The sequence below is a fragment of the Pelobates fuscus genome, chromosome 3 (assembly GCF_036172605.1).
Source record: "Pelobates fuscus isolate aPelFus1 chromosome 3, aPelFus1.pri, whole genome shotgun sequence".
NCBI lineage: Eukaryota > Metazoa > Chordata > Amphibia > Anura > Pelobatidae > Pelobates > Pelobates fuscus.
The window spans coordinates 5,478,176-5,499,192 of NC_086319.1; the positions used below are offsets into that span (position 1 = coordinate 5,478,176).

The 21,017-nt window shown below is 39.9% G+C and overlaps 1 protein-coding gene across 3 annotated transcripts in view; it reads left to right on the forward strand.

Annotated features, from left to right (window-relative positions):
• The window catches only part of PDE3A (phosphodiesterase 3A), a 443,952-nt gene that overhangs the window by 310,009 nt on the left and 112,926 nt on the right, over positions 1-21,017 (forward strand). For all 3 annotated transcript variants that reach the window (XM_063446637.1, XM_063446639.1, XM_063446638.1), the window contains 3 exons: positions 6,612-6,872; positions 7,734-7,879; positions 20,833-20,948. In XM_063446637.1, the coding sequence (XP_063302707.1) occupies positions 6,612-6,872; positions 7,734-7,879; positions 20,833-20,948 (523 nt within the window). The remainder of the gene's footprint in view (positions 1-6,611; positions 6,873-7,733; positions 7,880-20,832; positions 20,949-21,017) is intronic.

The window sequence follows — 21,017 nt, forward strand, 5'->3', positions numbered from 1 at the left end:
AAAGTAACCAATTAATACTCCACAAGATGGATGTAAAGTAACCAATTAATACTCCACAAGGTGGATGGAAAGTAACCAATTAATACTCCACAAGATGGATATAAAGTAACCAATTAATACTCCACAAGATGGATGTAAAGTAACCAATTAATACTCCACGAGATAAATGTAAAGTGACCAATTAATATTCCACGAGATGGATGTCAAGTAATCAATTAATACTCCATGAGATGGATGTAAAGTAACAAATTAATACTCCACGAGATGAATGTAAAGTAACCAATTAATACTCCATGAGATGAATGTAAAGTAACCAATTAATACTCCACGAGATGGATGTAAAGTAACCAATTAATACTCCACAAGGTGGATGTAAAGTAACCAATTAATACTCCACAAGGTGGATTTAAAGTAACCAATTAATACTCCATGAGATGGATATAAAGTAACCAATTAATACTCCACGAGATGGATGTAAAGTAACCAATTAATACTCCACAAGATGGATTTAAAGTAAGCAATGAATACTCCACGAGATGGATGTAAAGTTACCAATTAATACTCCACGAGATGGATGTAAAGTAATCAATTAATACTCCACAAGGTGGATGGAAGTAACCAATTAATACTCCACGAGATGGATGTCAAGTAATCAATTAATACTCCATGAGATGGATGTAAAGTAACAAATTAATACTCCACGAGATGAATGTAAAGTAACCAATTAATACTTTATGAGATGAATGTAAAGTAACCAATTAATACTCCACGAGATGGATGTAAAGTAACCAATTAATACTCCACAAGGTGGATGTAAAGTAACCAATTAATACTCCACAAGGTGGATGTAAAGTACCAATTAATACTCCACAAGGTGGATGTAAAGTAACCGATTAATACTCCACAAGGTGGATGGAAAGTAACCGATTAATACTCCACAAGATGGATGGAAAGTAACCAATTAATACTCCACGAGATGGATGTCAAGTAATCAATTAATACTCCATGAGATGGATGGAAAGTAACAAAGTAATACTCCACGAGATGAATGTAAAGTAACCAATTAATACTCCACGAGATAAATGTAAAGTAACCAATTAATACTCCACGAGATGGATGTAAAGTAACCAATTAATACTCCACAAGGTGGATGGAAAGTAACCAATTAATACTCCACAAGATGGATGTAAAGTAACCAATTAATACTCCACAAGGTGGATGTAAAGTAACCAATTAATACTCCACAAGGTGGATGTAAAGTAACCAATTAATACTCCATGAGATGGATGTCAAGTAATCAATTAATACTCCATTAGATGGATGTAAAGTAACAAATTAATACTCCACGGGATGAATGTAAAGTAACCAATTAATACTCCATGAGATGAATGTAAAGTAACCAATTAATACTCCACGAGATGGATGTAAAGTAACCAATTAATACTCCACAAGGTGGATGGAAAGTAACCAATTAATACTCCACAATGTGGATGTAAAGTAACCAATTAATACTCCATGAGATGGATATAAAGTAATACTCCACGAGATGGATGTAAAGTTACCAATTAATACTCCACCAGATGGATGTAAAGTAATCAATTAATACTCCACAAGGTGGATGGAAGTAACCAATTAATACTCCACAAGGTGGATGGAAGTAACCAATTAATACTCCATGAGATGGATGTCAAGTAATCAATTAATACTCCATGAGATGGATGTAAAGTAACAAATTAATACTCCACGAGATGAATGTAAAGTAACCAATTAATATTCCACGAGATGAATGTAAAGTAACCAATTAATACTCCACGAGATGGATGTAAAGTAACCAATTAATACTCCACAAGGTGGATGTAAAGTAACCAATTAATACTCCACAAGGTGGGTGGAAAGTAACCGATTAATACTCCACAAGATGGATGGAAAGTATCCGATTAATACTCCACAAGATAGATGTAAAGTAACCAATTAATACTCCACGAGATGGATGTAAAGTAACCAATTAATACTCCACAAGGTGGATTTAAAGTAACCAATTAATACTCCACGAGATGGATGTAAAGTAACCAATTAATACTCCACAAGGTGGATGGAAAGTAACCAATTAATACTCCACAAGGTGGATGGAAAGTAACCGATTAATACTCCAAAAGGTGGATGGAAAGTAACCAATTAATACTCCACTATGTGGATGTAAAGTAACCAATTAATACTCCATGAGATGGATGTAAAGTAACCAATTAATACTCCACAAGGTGGATGTAAAGTAACCAATTAATACTCCACAAGGTGGATGGAAAGTAACCGATAAATACTCCACAAGGTGGATGGAAAGTAACCGATTAATACTCCACAAGATGGATGTAAAGTAACAAATTAATACTCCACGAGATGAATGTAAAGTAACCAATTAATACTCCATGAGATGGATGTAAAGTAACCAATTAATACTCCACGAGATGGATGTAAAGTAACCAATTAATACTCCACAAGGTGGATGGAAAGTAACCAATTAATACTCAACAAGGTGGATGTAAAGTAACCAATTAATACTCCACAAGGTGGATGTAAAGTAACCAATTAATACTCCATGAGATGGATGTCAAGTAATCAATTAATACTCCATGAGATGGATGTAAAGTAACAAATTAATACTCCACGATATGAATGTAAAGTAACCAATTAATACTCCATGAGATGAATGTAAAGTAACCAATTAATACTCTACGAGATGGATGTAAAGTAACCAATTAATACTCCACAAGGTGGATGGAAAGTAACCAATTAATACTCCACAACGTGGATGTAAAGTAACCAATTAATACTCCACCAGATGGATGTAAAGTAACCAATTAATACTCCACAAGGTGGATGGAAGTAACCAATTAATACTCCACGAGATGGATGTCAAGTAATCTATTAATACTCCATGAGATGGATGTAAAGTAACAAATTAATACTCCACAAGATGAATGTAAAGTAACCAATTAATACTCCACGAGATGAATGTAAAGTAACCAATTAATACTCCACGAGATGGATGTAAAGTAACCAATTAATACTCCACAAGGTGGATGTAAAGTAACCGATTAATACTCCACGAGATAGATGTAAAGTAACCAATTAATACTCCACGAGATGGATGTAAAGTATCCAATTAATACTCCACAAGGTGGATGTAAAGTAATCAATTAATACTCCACGAGATGGATGTAAAGTAACCAATTAATACTCCACAAGGTGGATGGAAAGTAACCAATTAATACTCCACAATGTGGATGTAAAGTAACCAATTAATACTCCACGAGGTGGATGGAAAGTAACCGATTAATACTCCACAATTGTATAATTACGGCTTAATATAATATTATATCTCAATGTATCTTTACAGCTTATTGTATTATTACAACTAAGTGTATCATTGCAGTTTATTGTATCATTACAGCTCAGTGTATCTTTACAGCTTATTGTATTGTTGTAGCTCATTGTATTATTACAGCTCATTGTATTATTACAGTTCTGCACGGATTCAGTGGGTTTGCTGGACAGGTTTGCCCTACAGAAGATGCTTGCCCACCCCTAAAAAGTGTGACCAGGATGACTGACAGCCACGCCCCCGCCCCCCATCCCTCCCACAGACCATGTACAGATTGCTCTCTGCATGGTCCTAGCCCCAGCCGCACCCTGAATTTTGCAGAACTGTACCCCAAAATGCAGGACTGTCCTGGTTACTGTGCAATTGCCGGCACCCGTACTCTGTGAGCACTTCCTGCCATAACATACTTTAATTACTCACATTCTCAATGACTGTTACCTAAATTAGTGAATAAATTATAATATATTTTTGTATTGTTGATTTTAGCCCACATTGGGTAGCTTAAATCACATTCAAGTTCTCTTTAACATTTCTTATTGGATGAGGATCTTTGCTGTCAGTCTGTACCGGCCATTTATCCTTCTCTGGTGAACTACTCATTTTAGTCTGGAGATTGGCAAACAATCAAGGAAGACGGTAAATAATTTGCCGTATAATGAATGTGTGACGGACCGCCTTGCACCCCGACTGGGTACCTCCGTCAGTCGCTGCTTCCTAGTACTTGCGAGCACCATTAGTACTGTACTGGAACACCATAACCACCATAAACCCCACGAACTGCCGCAGCTTGGTTGGGGTCTCGCCGTCCTCCACCCACCATGGACCCAAGACCAGGATCCAGCTTCCTGTGTGTAGACCTTTCCTAGTCCAGAGAGCGTAGCAGGAACAAGCTCTTAGAAGAGCTGGTGATTATACTCAGGGGAGTATAGTGATTATAGCAATCCCCTGAGTGAATATAGTTCTCCAATCCCCCAAACATGAGCCAAGATTTCCTCTCTCTTTAATGGGAGCTACTATGGCCTTTTATGCAAGTCCTTAAGCAAGGTTAACGCCCACATGGACCTTGTTGGGGACAGGGACACAAACTTACACACTAATAATAACACATTTACAATGTAAGGCACTCCCACACATGACAAAAAATCCCTCCCCTCTGCTTGGGAGATAATTGAACCAGTAACTGCACTAATTCTAATCCAATTATCTCCAAGCACAAAAAAAACATAGTTTTTTAAAACACCCCAAAAGTACCCTAAAAATACATAAAACCCACAAATGTCACATCCCCTGATAGCCCTGATCTGGGTGGCCAACATATCCAAAAATCACTCAGATCAGTTCAGGGTAGACCTCTCCTAGTCCAGAGAGCAGGACCTTTTCTAGTCCAGAGAGCAAAGCAGGCTGCTCTTATAAGAGCCCCAGGGTAGATACAGCCGTTCCCCCCACACATGAGACCAGGCTCTATGTGAAGGGTAAGCAGGAACTGGTTTATTGGTAGCAACAACTGGCCTTTTATGCAAGTCCCCATGCAAGGGGCACTCCCCCCTGGACCTGAGAGTAGACTTCAGTAAAAACCTACATGCGATTACATTGGCTCTCAGGTCCAGGACACTCCCACACAAAATAGGCCAATCCCTCCCCTGTGCCTGGGAGATAATTACTTAAGTACATATACATATTATTAAATTATTTCTCAGTACAAGAAACATGCAATACAACAATGCCCCAAAAGTTCCCCTAAAACATGGAAAAAACACAAACGTCACATCCCCTGATAGCCCCGATCTGGGGGACCAACATATCCCAAAATCACCCAGATCGGTTTAGAGGTTCAGGATTTCCATGGAAGTCATAATTTTGACCCACCATGCACATGGTCCTATGCCCAAAACAGTTCCAGGGAATTAGGGCCAATGGTCAGTCTCTCCTTATGGAGTACAAAAGTACATAACTCACATAAGTTTTTAAAGGGCCCATAATCTTGAGGCAGGAGGCTGGCAAGCAGGCCCCTCCAAGAACACGTGGCAGAGGCATTTCTGCCACACTTCTATTCGATATTCAGGTTTGTCAGTATTAAAAGAATTTGATTTCTGTTTCCTACAATCCCATTAATGACACTGGAAAAGACTAATGTTCAGCCGTATTGTGACCGTTCCCTTCATTGAAAGGTGGTGTTATTAATGCAGCAGATAGTTTATTATGTATTACAGATTGTGTATCATATTGGATAAATTGCAGCGTAGCGGAGGCATGGTGTCGCTGATCTTTCTGTACTTTTGTTTCTGTTCACATTTGCAATTTGCCACTTGATTATTTTCATTCGCCACACGCGATGTGCTGCCACCTGCTCCAGCTCAAACGGCTTTTATTTCATTCAATTAGTAATGGTGTAACAGGCCCAATAAACTCCTGTACCCGTCTAGATGGTTGGAGCGAACTTTAACTACTGATGGAAATATCTTGCTTCTCGTGTCCTAGAGAGGAGGAGGCATTAATTGAGATAAACTGCATAATCACAAAAATCGAATGTTTGGGGCATTTCATTCCCAGTTGTGAGAATGAGGAGGTTTCAGCCGTATCTGCATGTATTAATGGAAAATAAAATATACAGAGAGAGACATGTTTGTTGTATAACGTAACTTCATGTTACTTCTATCAACTATGTGGTCAAAACGTAATAATTTCTGTATTCCACAGACACACAGACACACATACAGACACACTCACACACCAGGTCTATTCTCATTCAGCAGATAATTTAGGGGTGACACTAATCCTTGGCTGTGGGAATGCTAGTAGCTGCAGGGAATGGTCTGCAGGCGGAGGTGGTAAGAAAGCACAAAATCTTAATAAGGAAGTTTGTTGGAGGTGATATAGAGAATGTCAGAATAGGGACGGCAATTCATTCTTTATCCTTTCCCACACTCCTCGTGCCCATCCCTGGAAGCAGACTCTCATCCGATGAATAGAAGGGCTAATTACTATGTCTGTAACCATTATGTTGGACTCTTATTAGTTTGTTTTAGTGAGGAAGTCACGGTGAGACTGCCAGAGGATTGGCGGAAAAAACAAACTTGGATTTAAAACCAAAATCAGATACGTGACATATTCAAACAAAAATCTTAACAGCAAGTTTGTAATCCTGTTAAATGAGTCGTAATTCATGCTTTAAATCCAAACACAATCCCTTACTGGAGGAACGTTTGCTGGTATTTAGTTTCCTGTGTTTTAGTCCTCAGGTACCAGTATCACGGTGGACATCGCGGTCATGGGAGAAGCTCATGGTCTTATTACAGACATCCTTGCCGACCCTTCTTTACCCCCACACGTGTGCAACTCACTACGGGCAGTCAGTAACCTACTGAGCACCCAGATTAACTTCCAACCCATCCACAAACCCCGACTGAATCCACTGCTCTCCTGCAACGAGAATTACACGTGTTCTGATTCAGAGGAAGGCTCTGAAAAGGGGGAGAAAATGACCATACCAAAGGTAATCCTGAAATCATTCGAATTCAGCTACAAGAACAAGGCATTCTGGGTGCTTCGAATATCTCCAGAAACTAGTTTTCATGGTTTCCCAATAGATGAATTGTTTACACTACGGTCATTGTCTCAATCAAGATTTGTATAATATAATCTGATTGTTTCATTTCGCTCCATTGAAAGGGATGCTCTGGACACCAATATGGTGCCGCATTCTGCAAAGCATTTATTTAATGTAAAAACTAGAAAGATTTGAGCAGTAACAAAACACAGCATAATAATAATAACAAGGGCAATATGTACCAAATGGTGTCAACAATGTATCCCTCAATGGTTTAAATAATAATAATTTAATATTAATAATAATAATTCATTTGTGGTAAACGGAAAACAGAATCACAAACGATAGACCGAACTAAGACAAAAGTAGACATTACGCCAGTTTAGCAATTTTGACTTGAGTTTACTGCAAAACAGCGCTGTATATCCTGCAGATTATTTATTTTATTTTATTTGGGGATTGAAAGATATGACAAGGGATTCCCCTCTTTCAATCCACAACACTGTACTTTTTATGGATTGCTATTGATGTACATGTCTATATAACTGGGGTGAAGTCAGGTTACCTTTCCACGTCACGGCAGTCTTTTAGCTAATTAGACAGATACTGTCAGATTCCCATTCGCCCCGAGGATCGACCCACTCAATGAATAATCTCATTATCAGTTGGAAAACCATTACCTCTCTTCTAGATATTGCCATATTACATGTAAGATAATTATACGGTGCATTTTGTATATTATTATTGTTTTATCTCTATCAGTTACACTACTTTCATTAGTTTAATACTAACCTATTGATTTGCTAGCGATTAAGAAGAAGTCTTCCCCCTGGATTATTAAGAAGGGTCTCATCCACATGGACGACAACTACATCGGCCACGGGTTTACCAACTCTAGAACCTGCGCCTGTCAGAAGAGGAAGCATCAAACCCTTAGAATCATCTTCATCCCGGTAATGAAACCTGCAAACTGGTCACACAGGCTCCACGCACGCCCACTAAAAGTCTAAGGTCAAACAGTTTGTACATAAATAGGGATAATGCAGACTGCAGGGGAGATTAGGGGTCACCAATAGTAGCAAAAAGTGCGGGGACAGAGAGTCTGAACACAGTATTGTAAAATAGTATCAATGACGGTGGAAGAGGGAGCATAGTGTAAAATAGTAATGCTGACGGTGGAAGAGGGAGCATAGTGTAAAATAGTATCACTAATGGTGGAAGAGGGAGCATAGTGTAAAATAGTATCACTGACGGTGGAAGAGGGAGCATAGTGTAAAATAGTATCTCTGAAGGTGGAAGAGGGAGCATAGAGTAAAATAGTATCACTGACGGTGGAAGAGGGAGCATATTGTAAAATAGTATCACTGACGGTGGAAGAGGGAGAATAGTGTAAAACAGTATCACTGACGGTGGAAGAGGGAGCATAGTGTAAAATAGTATCACTGACGGTGGAAGAGGAAGCATAGTGTAAAATAGTATCACTGACGGTGGAAGAGGGAGCATAGTGTAAAATAGTATCACTCAAGGTGGAAGAGGGGGCATAGTGTAAAATAGTATCACTGACGCTGGAAGAGGGGGCATAGTGTAAAATAGTATCACTAATGGTGGAAGAGGGAGCATAGTGTAAAATAGTATCACTGACGATGGAATGGAGCATAGTGTAAAATAGTATCACTGACGGTGGAAGAGGGAGCATATTGTAAAATAGTATCACTAATGGTGGAAGAGGGAGCATAGTGTAAAATAGTATCACTAATGGTGGAAGAGGGAGCATAGTGTAAAATAGTACCACTGACGGTGGAAGAGGGAGCATAGTGTAAAATAGTATCACTAACGGTGGAAGAGGGAGCATATTGTAAAATAGTATCACTAATGGTGGAAGAGGGAGCATAGTGTAAAATAGTATCACTAATGGTGGAAGAGGGAGCATAGTGTAAAATAGTACCACTGACGGTGGAAGAGGGAGCATAGTGTAAAATAGTATCACTGACGGTGGAAGAGGGAGCATATTGTAAAATAGTATCACTAATGGTGGAAGAGGGAGCATATTGTAAAATAGTATCACTGACGGTGGAAGAGGGAGAATAGTGTAAAACAGTATCACTGACGGTGGAAGAGGGAGCATAGTGTAAAATAGTATCACTGACGGTGGAAGAGGGTGCATAGTGTAAAATAGTATCACTGACGGTGGAAGAGGGAGCATAGTGTAAAATAGTATCACTGACGGTGGAAGAGGGAGCATAGTGTAAAATAGTATCACTGACGATGGAATGGAGCATAGTGTAAAAATAGTATCACTGACGGTGGAAGAGGGAGCATAGTGTAAAATAGTATCGCTGAAGGTGGAAGAGGGGGTTTAGTGTTAAATAGTATCACTGACGGTGGAAGAGGAGGCATAGTGTAAAATGGTATCACTGACGGTGGAATGGAGCATAGTGTAAAATAGTATCACTGACGGTGGAAGAGGGAGCATATTGTAAAATAGTATCACTAATGGTGGAAGAGGGAGCATAGTGTAAAATAGTATCGCTGACGATGGAATGGAGCATAGTGTAAAATAGTATCACTGACGGTGGAAGAGGAAGCATAGTGTAAAATAGTATCACTCAAGGTGGAAGAGGGGGCATAGTGTAAAATAGTATCACTGATGCTGGAAGAGGGGGCATAGTGTAAAATAGTATCACTAATGTTGGAAGAGGGAGCATAGTGTAAAATAGTATCACTGACGATGGAATGGAGCATAGTGTAAAATAGTATCACTGATGGTGGAAGAGGGAGCATATTGTAAAATAGTATCACTAATGGTGGAAGAGGGAGCATAGTGTAAAATAGTATCACTGACGATGGAATGGAGCATAGTGTAAAATAGTATCACTGACGATGGAATGGAGCATAGTGTAAAATAGTATCACTGACGGTGGAAGAGGGAGCATATTGTAAAATAGTATCACTAATGGTGGAAGAGGGAGCATAGTGTAAAATAGTACCACTGACGGTGGAAGAGGGAGCATAGTGTAAAATAGTATCACTAACGGTGGAAGAGGGAGCATAGTGTAAAATAGTATCACTGACGGTGGAAGAGGGAGCATATTGTAAAATAGTATCACTAACGGTGGAAGAGGGAGCATAGTGTAAAATAGTATCACTGACGGTGGAAGAGGGAGCATAGAGTAAAATAGTATCACTGACGGTGGAAGAGGAAGCATAGTGTAAAATAGTATCACTGACGGTGGAAGAGGGAGCATAGTGTAAAATAGTATCACTGACGGTGGAAGAGGGCGCATAGTGTAAAATAGTATCACTGACGGTGGAAGAGGAAGCATAGTGTAAAATAGTATCACTGACGGTGGAAGAGGGAGCATAGTGTAAAATAGTATCACTGAAGGTGGAAGAGGGAGCATAGTGTAAAATAGTATCACTGACGGTGGAAGAGGGAGCATAGTGTAAAATAGTATCACTGAAGGTGGAAGAGGAAGCATAGTGTTAAATAGTATCACTGACGATGGAATGGAGCATATAGTGTAAAATAGTATCACTGACGGTGGAAGAGGGAGCATAGTGTAAAATAGTATCACTGACGGTGGAAGAGGGAGCATAGTGTAAAATAGTATCACTAATGGTGGAAGAGGGAGCATAGTGTAAAATAGTATCACTGACAATGGAATGGAGCATAGTGTAAAATAGTATCACTGACGGTGGAAGAGGGAGCATAGTGTAAAATAGTATCACTGAAGGTGGAAGAGGAAGCATAGTGTAAAATAGTATCACTGACGGTGGAAGAGGAGGCATAGTGTTAAATAGTATCACTGAAGGTGGAAGAGGGAGCATAGTGTTAAATAGTATCACTGACGATGGAATGGAGCATAGTGTAAAATAGTATCATTGACGGTGGAAGAGGTTGCATATTGTAAAATAGTATCACTAATGGTGGAAGAGGGAGCATAGTGTAAAATAGTATCACTGACGATGGAATGGAGCATAGTGTAAAATAGTATCACTGAAGGTGGAAGAGGAAGCATAGTGTAAAATAGTATCACTGACGGTGGAAGAGGGGGTATAGTGTAAAATAGTATCACTGACGGTGGAAGAGGGAACATATTGTAAAATAGTATCACTAATGGTGGAAGAGGGAGCATAGTGTAAAATAGTATCACTGACGATGGAATGGAGCATAGTGTAAAATAGTATCACTGAAGGTGGAAGAGGAAGCATAGTGTAAAATAGTATAATTGAAGGTGGAAGAGGAAGCATAGTGTAAAATAGTATCACTGACGGTGGAAGAGGGGGTATAGTGTAAAATAGTATCACTGACGGTGGAAGAGGGAACATATTGTAAAATAGTATCACTAATGGTGGAAGAGGGAGCATAGTGTAAAATAGTATCACTGACGATGGAATGGAGCATAGTGTAAAATAGTATCACTGAAGGTTGAAGAGGAAGCATAGTGTAAAATAGTATCACTGAAGGTGGAAGAGGAAGCATAGTGTAAAATAGTATCACTGAAGGTGGAAGAGGGGGCATAGTGTAAAATAGTATCACTGACGATGGAATGGAGCATAGTGTAAAATAGTATCACTGACGGTGGAAGAGGGAGCATAGTGTTAAATGGTATCACTGAAGGTGGAAGAGGAAGCATAGTGTAAAATAGTATCACTGACGGTGGAAGAGGGGGCATAGTGTAAAATAGTATCACTGATGGTGGAAGAGGTTGCATATTGTAAAATAGTATCACTAATGGTGGAAGAGGGAGCATAGTGTAAAATAGTATCACTGACGATGGAATGGAGCATAGTGTAAAATAGTATCACTGAAGGTGGAAGAGGAAGCATAGTGTAAAATAGTATCACTGACGGTGGAAGAGGGGGCATAGTGTAAAATAGTATCACTGACGGTGGAAGAGGGAGCATATTGTAAAATAGTATCACTAATGGTGGAAGAGGGAGCATAGTGTAAAATAGTATCACTGACGATGGAATGGAGCATAGTGTAAAATAGTATCACTGACGGTGGAAGAGGGAGCATAGTGTTAAATGGTATCACTGAAGGTGGAAGAGGAAGCATAGTGTAAAATAGTATCACTGACGGTGGAAGAGGGAGCATATTGTAAAAAAGTATCACTGACGGTGGAAGAGGGAGCATAGTGTAAAATAGTATCACTGACGATGGAATGGAGCATAGTGTAAAATAGTATCACTGACGGTGGAAGAGGGAGCATAGTGTTAAATGGTATCACTGAAGGTGGAAGAGGAAGCATAGTGTAAAATAGTATCACTGACGGTGGAAGAGGGGGCATAGTGTAAAATAGTATCACTGACAGTGGAAGAGGTTGCATATTGTAAAATAGTATCACTAATGGTGGAAGAGGGAGCATAGTGTAAAATAGTATCACTGACGATGGAATGGAGCATAGTGTAAAATAGTATCACTGAAGGTGGAAGAGGAAGCATAGTGTAAAATAGTATCACTGACGGTGGAAGAGGGGGCATAGTGTAAAATAGTAACACTGACGGTGGAAGAGGGAGCATATTGTAAAATAGTATCACTGATGGTGGAAGAGGGGGCATAGTGTGAAATAGTATCACTAATGGTGGAAGAGGGAGCATAGTGTAAAATAGTATCACTGAAGGTGGAAGAGGGAGCATAGTGTAAAATAGTGTCACTAATGGTGGAAGAGGGAGCATAGTGTGAAATAGTATCACTAATGGTGAAAGAGGGAGCATAGTGTAAAATAGTATCACTGACGGTGGAAGAGGAAGCATAGTGTAAAATAGTATCTCTGAAGGTGGAGGAGGGAGCATAGTGTAAAATAGTATCACTAATGGTGGAAGAGGGAGCATAGTGTAAAATAGTGTCACTAATGGTGGAAGAGGGAGCATAGTGTGAAATAGTATCACTAATGGTGAAAGAGGGAGCATAGTGTAAAATAGTATCACTGACGGTGGAAGAGGGAGCATAGTGTAAAATAGTATCTCTGAAGGTGGAGGAGGGAGCATAGTGTAAAATAGTATCACTAATGGTGGAAGAGGGAGCATAGTGTAAAATAGTATCACTGAAGGTGGAAGAGGGAGCATAGTGTAAAATAGTATCTCTGAAGGTGGAGGAGGGAGCATAGTGTAAAATAGTATCACTGACGGTGGAAGAGGGAGCATAGTGTAAAATAGTATCACTGACTATGGAATGGAGCATAGTGTAAAATAGTATCACTGACGGTGGAAGAGGGAGCATATTGTAAAATAGTATCACTAATGGTGGAAGAGGGAGCATAGTGTAAAATAGTATCACTGACGATGGAATGGAGCATAGTGTAAAATAGTATCACTGAAGGTGGAAGAGGAAGCATAGTGTAAAATAGTATCACTGAAGGTGGAAGAGGGGGCATAGTGTAAAATAGTATCACTGACGATGGAATGGAGCATAGTGTAAAATAGTATCACTGACGGTGGAAGAGGGAGCATAGTGTAAAATAGTATCACTGACGGTGGAAGAGGAAGCATAGTGTAAAATAGTATCATTGAAGGTGGAAGAGGAAGCATAGTGTAAAATAGTATCACTGACGATGGAATGGAGCATAGTGTAAAATAGTATCACTGAAGGTGGAAGAGGAAGCATAGTGTAAAATAGTATCACTGACGGTGGAAGATGGGGCATATTGTAAAATAGTATCACTGATGGTGGAAGAGGGGGCATAGTGTAAAATAGTATCACTAATGGTGGAAGAGGGAGCATAGTGTAAAATGGTATCACTGAAGGTGGAAGAGGGAGCATAGTGTAAAATAGAATCACTGACGATGGAATGGAGCATAGTGTAAAATAGTATCACTGACGGTGGAAGAGGGAGCATATTGTAAAATAGTATCACTAATGGTGGAAGAGGGAGCATAGTGTAAAATAGTATCACTGATGGTGGAAGAGGGGGCATAGTGTAAAATAGTATCACTAATGGTGGAAGAGGGAGCATAGTGTAAAATAGTATCACTGAAGGTGGAAGAGGGAGCATAGTGTAAAATAGTGTCACTAATGGTGGAAGAGGGAGCATAGTGTGAAATAGTATCACTAATGGTGAAAGAGGGAGCATAGTGTAAAATAGTATCACTGACGGTGGAAGAGGAAGCATAGTGTAAAATAGTATCTCTGAAGGTGGAGGAGGGAGCATAGTGTAAAATAGTATCACTAATGGTGGAAGAGGGAGCATAGTGTAAAATAGTATCTCTGAAGGTGGAGGAGGGAGCATAGTGTAAAATAGTATCACTAATGGTGGAAGAGGGAGCATAGTGTAAAATAGTATCACTGAAGGTGGAAGAGGGAGCATAGTGTAAAATAGTGTCACTAATGGTGGAAGAGGGAGCATAGTGTGAAATAGTATCACTAATGGTGAAAGAGGGAGCATAGTGTAAAATAGTATCACTGACGGTGGAAGAGGAAGCATAGTGTAAAATAGTATCTCTGAAGGTGGAGGAGGGAGCATAGTGTAAAATAGTATCACTAATGGTGGAAGAGGGAGCATAGTGTAAAATAGTGTCACTAATGGTGGAAGAGGGAGCATAGTGTGAAATAGTATCACTAATGGTGAAAGAGGGAGCATAGTGTAAAATAGTATCACTGACGGTGGAAGAGGGAGCATAGTGTAAAATAGTATCTCTGAAGGTGGAGGAGGGAGCATAGTGTAAAATAGTATCACTAATGGTGGAAGAGGGAGCATAGTGTAAAATAGTATCACTGAAGGTGGAAGAGGGAGCATAGTGTAAAATAGTATCTCTGAAGGTGGAGGAGGGAGCATAGTGTAAAATAGTATCACTGACGGTGGAAGAGGGAGCATAGTGTAAAATAGTATCACTGACGATGGAATGGAGCATAGTGTAAAATAGTATCACTGACGGTGGAAGAGGGAGCATATTGTAAAATAGTATCACTAATGGTGGAAGAGGGAGCATAGTGTAAAATAGTATCACTGACGATGGAATGGAGCATAGTGTAAAATGGTATCACTGAAGGTGGAAGAGGAAGCATAGTGTAAAATAGTATCACTGAAGGTGGAAGAGGGGGCATAGTGTAAAATAGTATCACTGACGATGGAATGGAGCATAGTGTAAAATAGTATCACTGACGGTGGAAGAGGGAGCATAGTGTAAAATAGTATCACTGACGGTGGAAGAGGAAGCATAGTGTAAAATAGTATCATTGAAGGTGGAAGAGGAAGCATAGTGTAAAATAGTATCACTGACGATGGAATGGAGCATAGTGTAAAATAGTATCACTGAAGGTGGAAGAGGAAGCATAGTTTAAAATAGTATCACTGACGGTGGAAGATGGGGCATATTGTAAAATAGTATCACTGATGGTGGAAGAGGGGGCATAGTGTAAAATAGTATCACTAATGGTGGAAGAGGGAGCATAGTGTAAAATGGTATCACTGAAGGTGGAAGAGGGAGCATAGTGTAAAATAGAATCACTGACGATGGAATGGAGCATAGTGTAAAATAGTATCACTGACGGTGGAAGAGGGAGCATATTGTAAAATAGTATCACTAATGGTGGAAGAGGGAGCATAGTGTAAAATAGTATCACTGATGGTGGAAGAGGGGGCATAGTGTAAAATAGTATCACTAATGGTGGAAGAGGGAGCATAGTGTAAAATAGTATCACTGAAGGTGGAAGAGGGAGCATAGTGTAAAATAGTGTCACTAATGGTGGAAGAGGGAGCATAGTGTGAAATAGTATCACTAATGGTGAAAGAGGGAGCATAGTGTAAAATAGTATCACTGACGGTGGAAGAGGAAGCATAGTGTAAAATAGTATCTCTGAAGGTGGAGGAGGGAGCATAGTGTAAAATAGTATCACTAATGGTGGAAGAGGGAGCATAGTGTAAAATAGTATCACTGAAGGTGGAAGAGGGAGCATAGTGTAAAATAGTGTCACTAATGGTGGAAGAGGGAGCATAGTGTAAAATAGTATCACTGACGGTGGAAGAGGGAGCATAGTGTAAAATAGTATGTCTGAAGGTGGAGGAGGGAGCATAGTGTAAAATAGTATCACTAATGGTGAAAGAGGAAGCATAGTGTAAAATAGTATCACTGACGGTGGAAGAGGGAGCATAGTGTAAAATAGTATCTCTGAAGGTGGAAGAGGGAGCATAGTGTAAAATAGTATCACTAATGGTGAAAGAGGGAGCATAGTGTAAAATAGTATCACTGAAGGTGAAAGAGGGAGCATAGTGTAAAATAGTATCTCTGAAGGTGGAGGAGGGAGCATAGTGTAAAATAGTATCACTGACGGTGGAAGAGGAAGCATAGTGTAAAATAGTATCACTGACGGTGGAAGAGGGAGCATATTGTAAAATAGTATCTCTGACGGTGGAAGAGGGAGCATAGTGTAAAATAGTATCACTGACGGTGGAAGAGGGAGCATAGTGTAAAATAGTATCACTGACGGTGGAAGAGGAAGCATAGTGTAAAATAGTATCACTAATGGTGGAAGAGGGAGCATAGTGTAAAATAGTATCACTCAAGGTGGAAGAGGGGGCATAGTGTAAAATAGTATCACTAACGGTGGAAGAGGGAGCATAGTGTAAAATAGTATCACTGACGGTGCAAGAGGGAGCATAGTGTAAAATAGTATCACTGACGGTGGAAGAGGAAGCATAGTGTAAAATAGTATCACTGACGGTGGAAGAGGGAGCATAGTGTAAAATAGTATCACTGACGGTGGAAGAGGGAGCATAGTGTAAAATAGTATCACTGACGGTGGAAGAGGAAGCATAGTGTAAAATAGTATCACTGACGGTGGAAGAGGGAGCATAGTGTAAAATAGTATCACTGAAGGTGGAAGAGGGAGCATAGTGTAAAATAGTATCACTGACGGTGGAAGAGGGAGCATAGTGTAAAATAGTATCACTAATGGTGGAAGAGGGAGCATAGTGTAAAATAGTATCTCTGAAGGTGGAGGAGGGAGCATAGTGTAAAATAGTATCACTAATGGTGGAAGAGGGAGCATAGTGTAAAATAGTATCACTGAAGGTGGAAGAGGGAGCATAGTGTAAAATAGTGTCACTAATGGTGGAAGAGGGAGCATAGTGTGAAATAGTATCACTAATGGTGAAAGAGGGAGCATAGTGTAAAATAGTATCACTGACGGTGGAAGAGGAAGCATAGTGTAAAATAGTATCTCTGAAGGTGGAGGAGGGAGCATAGTGTAAAATAGTATCACTAATGGTGAAAGAGGGAGCATAGTGTAAAATAGTATCACTGACGGTGGAAGAGGGAGCATAGTTTAAAATAGTATCTCTGAAGGTTGAAGAGGGAGCATAGTGTAAAATAGTATCACTGAAGGTGAAAGAGGGAGCATAGTGTAAAATAGTATCTCTGAAGGTGGAGGAGGGAGCATAGTGTAAAATAGTATCACTGACGGTGGAAGAGGAAGCATAGTGTAAAATAGTATCACTGATGGTGGAAGAGGGAGCATTTTGTAAAATAGTATCTCTGACGGTGGAAGAGGGAGCATAGTGTAAAATAGTATCACTGACGGTGGAAGAGGGAGCATAGTGTAAAATAGTATCACTGACGGTGGAAGAGGAAGCATAGTGTAAAATAGTATCACTAATGGTGGAAGAGGGAGCATAGTGTAAAATAGTATCACTCAAGGTGGAAGAGGGGGCATAGTGTAAAATAGTATCACTAACGGTGGAAGAGGGAGCATAGTGTAAAATAGTGTCACTAATGGTGGAAGAGGGAGCATAGTGTGAAATAGTATCACTAATGGTGGAAGAGGGAGCATAGTGTGAAATAGTATCACTAATGGTGGAAGAGGGAGCATAGTGTAAAATAGTATCACTAATGGTGAAAGAGGGAGCATAGTGTAAAATAGTATCACTGACGGTGGAAGAGGGAGCATAGTGTAAAATAGTATCTCTGAAGGTGGAGGAGGGAGCATAGTGTAAAATAGTATCACTAATGGTGAAAGAGGGAGCATAGTGTAAAATAGTATCACTGACGGTGGAAGAGGGAGCATAGTGTAAAATAGTATCTCTGAAGGTGGAAGAGGGAGCATAGTGTAAAATAGTATCACTAATGGTGAAAGAGGGAGCATAGTGTAAAATAGTATCACTGAAGGTGAAAGAGGGAGCATAGTGTAAAATAGTATCTCTGAAGGTGGAGGAGGGAGCATAGTGTAAAATAGTATCACTGACGGTGGAAGAGGAAGCATAGTGTAAAATAGTATCACTGACGGTGGAAGAGGGAGCATATTGTAAAATAGTATCTCTGACGGTGGAAGAGGGAGCATAGTGTAAAATAATATCACTGACGGTGGAAGAGGGAGCATAGTGTAAAATAGTATCACTGACGGTGGAAGAGGAAGCATAGTGTAAAATAGTATCACTAATGGTGGAAGAGGGAGCATAGTGTAAAATAGTATCACTCAAGGTGGAAGAGGGGCCATAGTGTAAAATAGTATCACTAACGGTGGAAGAGGGAGCATAGTGTAAAATAGTATCACTGACGGTGGAAGAGGGAGCATAGTGTAAAATAGTATCACTGACGGTGGAAGAGGAAGCATAGTGTAAAATAGTATCACTGACGGTGGAAGAGGGAGCATAGTGTAAAATAGTATCACTGACGGTGGAAGAGGGAGCATAGTGTAAAATAGTATCACTGACGGTGGAAGAGGAAGCATAGTGTAAAATAGTATCACTGACGGTGGAAGAGGGAGCATAGTGTAAAATAGTATCACTGAAGGTGGAAGAGGGAGCATAGTGTAAAATAGTATCACTGACGGTGGAAGAGGGAGCATAGTGTAAAATAGTATCACTAATGGTGGAAGAGGGAGCATAGTGTAAAATAGTATCTCTGAAGGTGGAGGAGGGAGCATAGTGTAAAATAGTATCACTAATGGTGGAAGAGGGAGCATAGTGTAAAATAGTATCACTGAAGGTGGAAGAGGGAGCATAGTGTAAAATAGTGTCACTAATGGTGGAAGAGGGAGCATAGTGTGACATAGTATCACTAATGGTGAAAGAGGGAGCATAGTGTAAAATAGTATCACTGACGGTGGAAGAGGAAGCATAGTGTAAAATAGTATCTCTGAAGGTGGAGGAGGGAGCATAGTGTAAAATAGTATCACTAATGGTGGAAGAGGGAGCATAGTGTAAAATAGTATCACTGAAGGTGGAAGAGGGAGCATAGTGTAAAATAGTATCACTAATGGTGAAAGAGGGAGCATAGTGTAAAATAGTATCACTGACGGTGGAAGAGGGAGCATAGTGTAAAATAGTATCACTGAAGGTGAAAGAGGGAGCATAGTGTAAAATAGTATCACTAATGGTGGAAGAGGGAGCATAGTGTAAAATAGTATCTCTGAAGGTGGAGGAGGGAGCATAGTGTAAAATAGTATCACTAATGGTGAAAGAGGGAGCATAGTGTAAAATAGTATCACTGACGGTGGAAGAGGGAGCATAGTGTAAAATAGTATCACTGAAGGTGGAAGAGGGAGCATAGTGTAAAATAGTATCACTAATGGTGAAAGAGGGAGCATAGTTTAAAATAGTATCTCTGAAGGTGGAAGAGGGAGCATAGTGTAAAATAGTATCACTGAAGGTGAAAGAGGGAGCATAGTGTAAAATAGTATCACTGACGGTGGAAGAGGAAGCATAGTGTAAAATAGTATCACTGACGGTGGAAGAGGGAGCATATTGTAAAATAGTATCTCTGAAGGTGGAGGAGGGAGCATAGTGTAAAATAGTATCACTAATGGTGGAAGAGGGAGCATAGTGTAAAATAGTATCACTGAAGGTGGAAGAGGGAGCATAGTGTAAAATAGTATCTCTGACGGTGGAAGAGGGAGCATAGTGTAAAATAGTATCACTGACGGTGGAAGAGGGAGCATAGTGTAAAATAGTATCACTGACGGTGGAAGAGGAAGCATAGTGTAAAATAGTATCACTAATGGTGGAAGAGGGAGCATAGTGTAAAATAGTATCACTCAAGGTGGAAGAGGGGGCATAGTGTAAAATAGTATCACTAACGGTGGAAGAGGGAGCATAGTGTAAAATAGTATCACTGACGGTGGAAGAGGGAGCATAGTGTAAAATAGTATCACTGACGGTGGAAGAGGAAGCATAGTGTAAAATAGTATCACTGACGGTGGAAGAGGGAGCATAGTGTAAAATAGTATCACTGACGGTGGAAGAGGAAGCATAGTGTAAAATAGTATCACTGACGGTGGAAGAGGGAGCATAGTGTAAAATAGTATCACTGAAGGTGGAAGAGGGAGCATAGTGTAAAATAGTATCACTGACGGTGGAAGAGGGAGCATAGTGTAAAATAGTATCACTAATGGTGGAAGAGGGAGCATAGTGTAAAATAGTATCTCTGAAGGTGGAGGAGGGAGCATAGTGTAAAATAGTATCACTAATGGTGGAAGAGGAAGCATAGTGTAAAATAGTATCACTGACGGTGGAAGAGGGAGCATAGTGTAAAATAGTGTCACTAATGGTGGAAGAGGGAGCATAGTGTGAAATAGTATCACTAATGGTGGAAGAGGGAGCATAGTGTTAAATAGTATCACTAATGGTGGAAGAGGGAGCATAGTGTAAAATAGTATCACTGACGGTGGAAGAGGGAGCATAGTGTAAAATAGTATCACTGAAGGTGGAAGAGGGAGCATAGTGTAAAATAGTATCTCTGAAGGTGAAAGTGGGGGCATAGTGTAAAATAGTATCACTGACGGTGCTAGAGGGAGCATAGCGTTAAATAATTGCATTGACGGTGTAGGAGGGACATAAATGATAGTGTCCTAATAATTTTGAGATTGCTATTTAATAAAAGGTCCAGCGTTCTGTATAGCAAGGTGTTACTCATGTATTGAGTTCTGGATTCTGCTCTATGAAAACCTTTTTCTCTCCTAATTTCACAGCAGTAACCCGGACTCGTGGAACACTTCTCTCTTGGGGAATATGAGCAAAAGTCGGACTTTCTCTACAACCTTTGTTGTACCAAACGCAAATCATCTGAATTCTAAAAGGAGGCAGGGTAAGGACGTGCTCTACATCACACAGAATGACCTGTCATACAGGGCTATTCACTAATGTGGGCAGTCAA